Source organism: Peromyscus maniculatus, chromosome 2, assembly GCF_049852395.1.
Source record: "Peromyscus maniculatus bairdii isolate BWxNUB_F1_BW_parent chromosome 2, HU_Pman_BW_mat_3.1, whole genome shotgun sequence".
NCBI lineage: Eukaryota > Metazoa > Chordata > Mammalia > Rodentia > Cricetidae > Peromyscus > Peromyscus maniculatus.
This window is the reverse complement of record NC_134853.1, coordinates 158,734,696-158,743,501: the sequence shown is the minus strand read 5'-3', so window position 1 is coordinate 158,743,501 and position 8,806 is coordinate 158,734,696. Positions and strand designations below refer to the sequence as shown.

At 54.1% G+C, this 8,806-nt stretch overlaps 1 protein-coding gene across 1 annotated transcript; it reads left to right on the top strand.

Moving 5' to 3' along the window:
- The first annotated feature begins 384 nt into the window (after positions 1–384).
- On the top strand, positions 385–6,407 carry Klhdc7a (kelch domain containing 7A). The gene has a single exon (XM_006980922.4). It carries the CDS (start codon positions 701–703, stop codon positions 3,008–3,010), a length of 2,310 nt encoding a protein of 769 aa, XP_006980984.2. The 5' UTR covers positions 385–700; the 3' UTR covers positions 3,011–6,407.
- The last annotated feature ends 2,399 nt before the right edge of the window (positions 6,408–8,806 follow it).

Below are 8,806 nucleotides of genomic sequence, written 5' to 3'. Positions count from 1 at the left end.
AGAAGAGGGTGTGTTTGTAGGGTCTGACTTTATCTGGGTGCTAATGTGCTATACTTCCTGGGCTGCTTCGGCAAAGCTGGTTTCTCTTCAACTTGTCAGACACAGAGGAGGGCAGAGGCGGTCAACAGCCCGGTCAGGTGGCTTGGCTGCTGGCCCAGGCTCAGCCTCCCCCACTGCTTCCTCGCTTGGCCAGTTAAATGCTGACCCCTCTGTTGGGGCCAGGACCATCCCTACTCGCCCAGTACCTGTGGCTCCACCTGCCCCCCAGGAACCACTACAGAAGCTGCCCCAAGCCTCCCACCTAAGGCTTTGCAAAAGAGAAAACAGCAGTGCTCACACACCAAGACCAACGGCACACGCTTCCAGGTATCCAGTAATAGATCAAAGAGCCAGCTTCCTCTTCGGATCCCTGCTGGACACTCCGAATGCCCTCGGGCTGTGGCAGGACGCTGCCCTCAAGCCCGGCCTCTGGTTAGGAACCCCTCCCCCTTTCAGGGAAGGATCGAAAGAGGCCAGCAGGGACCTCAGCCATCCCTTACCCCAGTGCCACCCCAGCCAACTCAAAGTCACCTCTGCTCCAGCAACTCAGCTGGCCAGAACCGGCTAGGGACTCCCTCCCACTCCGCAGCAGGATCCAGGAACTTGCCCCTATTGGGCAATCATTAATCGGATTCTTGGCATTCCTCTGCCCCTGGCCGGCATGCTTCCCACCAGAGCCGGAGTAGACGCTCAGGACTGGCATTTGGACATGCAGCTGACCAGCAGGCTGGTGCTGTCCGCAGCCGCCCTGCTCCTGGTAACAGCGGCTTACAAACTCTACAAGTCCAGGCCTGCCCCTGCTGGGCAAGCTGGGAGAAATAGCAAGAGCCACAAAGCGGAAGATGAAGCGGAGGGCTTGGGGCGAGCTGCCTTCCAGGGGGCTCCTCCAGGGACCCCACCAAGGGGGCCAAGACGCAGGAAGGCCAGCAAGGGGGCTGGGGCCCCAATGGACCGCAGCTTGGAGGACCCAGGAGACTCCTGCCAACTGGTCGCCTCCAGATCTGGGGAGTCCACAAGAAAAGGCTCTGATGAGAATCAGAGAGGGCAGCGCCCAGGTTCTCAGCAGGTGCCTCCACCCTGCAGTGGCCAGGAAGCCGGAACAGCTGTTAGAGGTAAGCCCAACCCTCCCCACCTCCCTCATCTGGGCTGTGAACCTACAAGCTCCCCAGCCAGACTTTCCCCAGAAGTGGGCGGCAGCTGCGTGGGTGACAAGCTCTCTCCATGGCCAGACGGCAGACCCCCAGAGCAAACAGGGTCTAGAGACCCGGGAGGCCCCAACTGTTGCACTGATCCCACAGTGGTCAGCCGTGACATGAACCAGAGATGGGTCTTCACCCACGTGACAGGGGTCAGCAGGGGAGAGGCTGGGACCATCCAGGCCGCTGCAGACATGGGCCTGGCCACACAGCAGCAGGAAGGAGCCACCAATGCCTCCTACACCTTCTCATCTGTGGCCCGGATCCGGATGGAGGAGAATATTATACAGAAGGCCAAGGGACCAGGGCCTGAGCTGAAGGGCAGAGTATATGACTACTTTGTGGAGTCCACATCAAAGGCTGTCTCCAGGCCGCTGGTCCCCTGCACAGCAGCTCTGGCTGATGCTCCGTCCCCTGGGTCTGGGCCAGAGCCCCTGGTCACAGGAGCAGACTCCAGAGGCCAAGCTGATAATACAGAGGATGCAGCTGAGGTAGTGCCAACCCCCTCTGCACCAGGCTTCGGCAGAAAGGTGAGTCTCTTGCAGATTGCTGAGAATCCAGAGCTCCAGCTGCAGCCCGAAGGCTTCAGGACGACCCCTCCTGCCCACCTGGACCAGAAAGCCCAGATCAATTCAGCCTGCAGCCACGGGGAGCCCCGTGTGCAGCTTGTAGCTGGGACCAATTTCTTCCACATCCAGCTCACCCCTGCTTCAGCTCAGGATGTCCGCCTGGACCTGGGCAATTGCTATGAGGTGCTGACCTTGGCCAAGAGGCAGGGCCTTGAGGCCCTGAAGGAAGCAGCCTACAAGGTGATGAGTGATAACTACCTCCAGGTCCTCCGGAGCACAGACATCTACGGGGGCCTGAGTGGGGCAGAACGGGAGCTGATCCTCCAGCGACGGTTCCGTGGCCACAAGTGCCTGGTGGTGGCCGATGTGTGTCCCCAGGAAGACAGTGGCCGCCTCTGTTGCTATGACAATGTGCAGGATGCCTGGCACCCGCTGGCCCAGCTGCCCACGGAGGCCATGTCCCGGGGCTGTTCTGTCTGTACTCTCTTCAATTATCTGTTTGTGGTGTCTGGCTGCCAAGGACCCGGGGGCCAACCCTCCAACCGGGTCTTCTGCTACAACCCCCTGACTGAAATCTGGAGTGAGGTATGCCCACTGAACCAGGCCCGGCCACACTGCCGGCTGGTGGCCCTGGAGGGGCATCTCTATGCCATTGGAGGTGAGTGTCTGAACACAGTGGAGCGTTATGACCCTCGAGCGGACCGCTGGACCTTTGCTCCACCACTCCCCAACGACACCTTTGCCCTGGCACACACAGCCACGGTGTGCGCCAATGAGATCTTCGTCACTGGGGGCAGCCTGCGCTACTTGCTGCTCCGATTCTCAAGCCAGGAGCAGCGTTGGTGGGCCGGCCCCACGGGGGGCAGCAAGGACCGCACCGCTGAGATGGTGGCTGTCAATGGCTTCCTCTACCGTTTTGACCTCAACCGCAGCCTGGGCATCAGCGTGTACCGCTGCAGTGCCAGCACACGCCTCTGGTATGAGTGCGCCACGTACCGCTTGCCTTACCCGGATGCCTTCCAGTGCGCCGTGGTGGATGATCATATCTACTGTGTGGGGCGCAGGCACATGCTCTGCTTCCTGGCCGACCACATCTCGCCCAGGTTCGTGCCTAAGGAGCTGCGGGGTTTCCCTGCTGCACGTGGCACCCTTCTGCCTGCCGTCCTGACCCTGCCTGTCCATGATGTGCCCCAGACCCCTGTCTAGCAGCCCCCTCTGCTGGGCTCCATCGGGATGCAGCAAAATTCTCTGCCCATCACTCTGGGTAAGAAGTGGGCAGGAACACTGCCGTGGGGTGGAAAGTTCCCTCTCCTCCACCACAGGCTACAGGGCCTTGGAGGATTCTTTAACCCCCACAGTCCGCAGGCCTGCTACAACAGCAAAGCCAGGGCCCAGCATTCCAGGACAGCGGGTGTGACAATGGCGTGAGTGACTGACCAGCACTGTCCTGAACTCCTGGCGGGAGCTATTTCAGGACCCCAGTGAAACTCAGGGCCATAATCTTATCCCAATCACAGTTCCAGGTGCCAGGGGACCCCCTAGGGACCCCTCAAGCTGCTCAACTTTCTGTGACCACCTTCCTAAGCATTGGGGCCCACCTTTGAAGCTTCTAGAACAACTGAAGGAAGAGGTTTGGGCAGGAGCAGGAAGGAGCTCAGGATATGCCCGAGATTCAGCCAGAAGGACAGGCTAAAGCAGAAGGCACCCACGGGGACGCCTGTTTGCAGAACATATTGACCAAGGACCACTTTCCTTTTTTGGTTACCTCAAGTTCCATGTGCCAGGAGGAAGAGAAGCATCCATCTCAGCAGGGGTTCTGTTTGAATTTTAGTCACTGCACCGCTGAGGTCTCGGGAGACAGGGTACTGATGTGGTTCCAGACTCCCTTTTTCCAGACCACAGCCGTGCCCTAGACTACCACCTGACCACAGCACTCTCCCCAGAGTTCAGAATCCTCTCTGCCTACAGGCCGGGACAGCCACCACTATTTAGCTCGTCAGCATGGCCTTCTCTGTGTCTGGTAGCCATCTTGTCTGCTTTGTCTGATGGGAAGGAACGGGGAGAAGAAGCAGGTCCAGGATGGAGCTAAGGAGATGGAAGGTCCTAGTGGAACATCCAGACTCTCAATCTTTTACATCCGAGGAGACCCAGTTCCAGGAAGAAAGACAGAGAGCCTGGTCCAACCTTTCACTCCACCATGCCCTTGTTCCATTCTGAGGGAAACAAAGATGTTGGGAGGAAAGCAGTGATGTTCTTGGAACCAGCCAGGAACCACGGGGTGTGAGTCACAGCTGGGGCGGGCCTGACAAGTGGGAGAATAACACTCGGACCCTGTGCCCCTTTAAAGTCCTCCACAGATCCCACTGATGGCCAAGCAGACCCACGGGCGGCCACACAGCTGCTGGAACTGAGGCTGGGGGACTTTTTGGAAGATGCAGGATTAGAATGTAGAGCAAGGAGGAGGTTGGCATGGAGATGAGAAGAGAGCTTTTGTTGGACCACGCAAGGCGACTATCCCTGGCCAAGGGCCTGGGAGGAGGAAGCAGCTGAGTGATTCTTGAATTGAAAGCTAAGTAAGAAAGGCTGTCTGAGCCACGGTGGGTTGCCAGGGAAGGAACCCTGCCCTCTGCCAAGGCCATGTTGATACTCAGGCATCAACCTCTGAGGAACATTGGGATGCCAGGAGGGATGGCTTCAGTAAAAAGAGTCAAAGATATTGTGGGATATTTGTACACTGTGTGAAAATGTATTGTTGTGATTGGTGTTATAAAAAGCTGAACAGCCAATAGCTAGGCAGGAGGTATAGGCGGGGCTTCTAGGCAGAGAGAGAACTCTGGGAAGAAGGCAGAATTGCCAGCCAGAGGAAGCAGCATGGGCAGTACAGAGAGATGAGGTAACAAGCCACGCTGCAGAACGTAGATTAAATGGGTTAATTTAAATTGTAAGAGCTAGTGGGACAAGCCTATGCCAAGGCCAAATTTCATAATTAATAATAAGTTTCCTTGTCATTATTTGTGAGCTGGCAGCCCAAAGAAAAAAATCTGATTACAAAAGGGTGCATTGGCGTGGTGGTGCCAGGCTGAGGCAAGGTGCTTTGGGAAGAGACCTCCAGATCCCAGGCACAAGCGAACCCAGGTCTGAGGGCAGCCTCCGGCAATGAGCCAGACAGAAGGCAAGACCCTAGCCAAGCGGAGTAGGGTCTGGGATAGGTTCTAGGCCCAGGAGAGGGAACACACTAGGGAAGCTTCCAGAAGCCTATGGCACACCAGTGAAACCAGGCAAGTATTCCAAGGAAGTTGGGGGGGCGGGCGGGAGTGTTTAGACCCAGTGGATGGTGAGTGTGGTATTTATAGAGAGAGGGGCTGTTGAGATTGAGCTGTTGTGCCTCCCTTGTGCTCATGTGGCAGACATCACCAATCAATTCCTATACCTTTTCCTGATGAGTCCTTACAATGACCTCAGAACTGTTCCAAACAGAAACCCAGCAGTGGTGGCTGATAGGTCAGAGCTGGCATGCCATCACTGGCTTGCCGAGGAGCTGTTTGGGGGGATGGAACTGGTTACAGCAGAGCCAAGTAACCCAGGGAACCCAGCAGAGGCATGGTGGTCAGAGTTCACTCGTGAAGTGAACACGTGCAGGCTGTTTGGGCCAGGCACTAACTACTCTGTGGTTGCGGGGAAAAGCTTCCAGTGGAGGAGAGCAGGCCGGCTCATAGACCAAGCACAGGAAGAGAGACATTGAACTCAGCAAATGTAACCGCTAAGACCTCCTGATGAGATGGGATCTGCGGAGGGAGATGCACGGAGCAGGAAGGGTTTTGTCACTAAGGCTGAAGAACAGGGCTGCTTCCGAGGAAGACCATCTCAGACTGATCTGGCTCCATCTCTGCTCTCTAGGAGAGAAGCCGACTTGGTGGCTGGAGCCGGCATAATTACTGGGGAGTCACAGGCACCACGTCCATGTCTGAAGCTGGGGGCAGCCTACTGGCATCTGCTTCCCATGGGCTCAGAGTCCACGCTGCCCACTTGACTTTGGGGAATTAGCCTGGGGCCTGCCGACCTCCTGGCCTTGGCTTCCGGATGGCCTAAGTGTCAGCTGGCTCTCTGAGGGCCATCTGTCTTGCTTTTTTTCTAATAAGAGTTCTTCCTGCTTTAGGAGAGGAAAAATGATGTTCGGGTTATTTTCCGCTTTAAGCCAGTCCTTGCCACTTTATAGAAAAATAAATAAATAGACAATCGGAAGATAGAGAAGTGTATAAGAAAACTCTCAATTCTGCCACCCAAAGACATCTCCTGCTGCGGTGCGTGTCCCTCGGGCCTCTTGCTTCTGTTTGTGTGTTTTGTTTGGCTTGGTTTTTGCTCGGGTGTGTTTGTGCTGAACATACAATTCTGTTGCTTCCTTCTGCACACGGCGTTTTTAGAATAAGCATCTTCCGTGTTATTACAAACCCTTGGTAAACATCATTTCAATAGTCACAGAATATTCCACCGAGTGAATGGATCACGCTCTATTTAAACATGCTCCCCTCCTTTTGGGCCTGTGGATTTGTACCCCCTGTTGATTTCTTTTTCTATCATAAATAAAATGGCCTTTGTTTTCTCATTCTTCTCTGAGGTCTCCACCAAAACTAGAAAAGACAGGTCAAGTCCTATCCGGAAGTGTGTGGCTGCTGAAATGTACAGCCTCTAGCATTTACCTAGAATTGGGGCTTCACCCCTTTTGAACTGTAGGGCACACAGCTGACCTTGGTGATGCCCAGTGAAAAAAATCAAAGCTGGCTGGTGGGAAGGAGTGGCCCAGGCATCCTTCATACAGAGTTCTCAGTGAAATGACATTGTCAACCTTGCACACGCTTGTGTACACAGCTCCTCACTGCCACTGGTGAGAAAATGGAGCTCAGAGAACTTAAGGAAACATCTTCCCTAGAGGCCAATTCTGAAGACTTTTCCTTTCTTCAAAGCACACTAGAGGAGCCGAGAGTGTGGCTTGGTCGAGCGCTTGCCTGGCAGGCATGAAGCCCTGGGTTACATCTCCAACATTCATAAACCGGGTGCGGTGGGACCACATCTATAAACTTTGCACTCAGGAGGTGAAGACCGGAGACTATGAAGTTCAAGGTCATCCTTGACTATCTAGTAAGTTTGAGGTCAGTCCAGGATTCTTGAGACCCTGTCTCAAAACCCCAAACAAACAAGTGTGCTGGAAGCAGCCACACCTTGGCTGGACACCAGCCCCACCTCTGGGATTTTTCTAACCTTGCTTTACTCATGCCAAGCAATCATGCTCTGTTTATGAACCTTCAACTCCAAAGAGATTTTCTTCATTCTCTCAATCCTTACTTCTGCAAAGCAGGTTCGACCCCACCAAGCTCAAGGGGACGATGTGAGACCAAGACGACTCCCTGTTAAGCCAACAGCCCAGGAACAGCTCCAGAACATGCCCCAGAAGAACCCCCAGCTGTCCTGTAGAGTCCAACTGGACAAGGGTCCCCCCACCCCACCCCACCCCCGTGTGTTCCACTCCCTTGCTCAGTGCCTGGGCCTCTGGTCTGAGGTTTCTTGAGATGAAAGGTAGATGTCCTATTTTAGGGCATCTGGGTTTCAGGTACCTAAGCACCTGCTCTGCTCAGGCGGGGGGGGGGGGGGGGGGGGGGGCGGGGGGGGGGAGTTCAGGACCAACCTGCTTTGCTGATTGGTGGTTACCCAGGTCAGAACACTGCCATTTTCTTCGGATGACTTAGAGTTCAGAGCGTCAAACCTCAGCTCCAAGTGGAGGGGCACCTTTCCCTTACAGGTTGGGAGTAACCACTCCTTGGGAAGAAGAGGGCACACCCTGGCAGGAAGAGACTCAGACACAGGCATCTAACGCTTCCTGCCTTTGTCAAGCTTACCTGGAAGGGCCCTGTGGCTCTGCCTCCCCCCAGAGTCCCCTGCAGCTGAAGCGCCACTTAGAAGCAGCCCCTAGGCAGACGTGAGGCTGCGGCAGAAAGAGGAAGATGAAATCAGGGCAGGAGCCACCTTCAGGGGGCTGGGGAACAGAAGAAAAGGACAGCCTGGAGGGAAGACTCCGCAAACAGCTCCCAGCCTCGGGTCCTTTGAAAAGTGAGAAGCGGGTCAAAATAAAACAAAAAATGAGATGGTAACGGAGTCTGGGCTGCCTCTTTTGTGTGAAAAGAGATGGAAACATCAGCATTCTCAGCCCCAGGGCTCTGCAGATCACAGTAGAGATGGAAGGTGCCATCCTTCACTGACGCCAAGGTAGGGTACGTGGCTTGGCTACCATCTTCATGTCCCAGAGGAAAATGGGGATGGGATAATGCACCAAAAAGAATTTTTTAAAAAAGGAGTATTTAAACCAGTCATGGTAGCACAGGTCTATAATCTCAGCCCTTAGGTTGTGTAGAGGGGAGGGGTAATTCAAGACCAGCCTGGGATACATAGCAAGATTTAGGCTAGCCTGGGCTACATGAGACCTTGTTTTAGTTAAGTGTTTTTTTTTTTTTTTTTTAAAGAAATGGGGTTTAATAAGTATATGTTAGTATAGACTCAAGCACAAGGGTTTAGAGAAGGAAAAGGCCCACAGGAAGAAAGTAAGACCCACTCAGGGCAAAGGTGTGAGCTTTAGTAAGACCCATACTCCATTGTCTTTGCAGAGTTATATGCAGGTGACTCCTGCAGGACAACAATCCATAAAGTAAACTCAGTCGCTCAGGGATTCGGGCAGGCAGGATACATTCACATAAACAAGGTCTCATCTGAGATGCCAAGAGAATGTCTTGGGAGAGGAATAAGGCCCTACTCAAAGTCATATGCATTTAGGTTGTAAAGCTGGGACACTGTTATTTAAAACAAACAAACAAACAAACAAACAAACAAAAACAACCTATGGGTGGACAGAATGCTGTATGTGGGAAAGCCTTCACTGCAAATGCTGCTAATTATGTTGGAGATTTTGCTTTTCAGACAGTAACAGTCACACTCCAAGGTAAGTGGTTCCTTTTC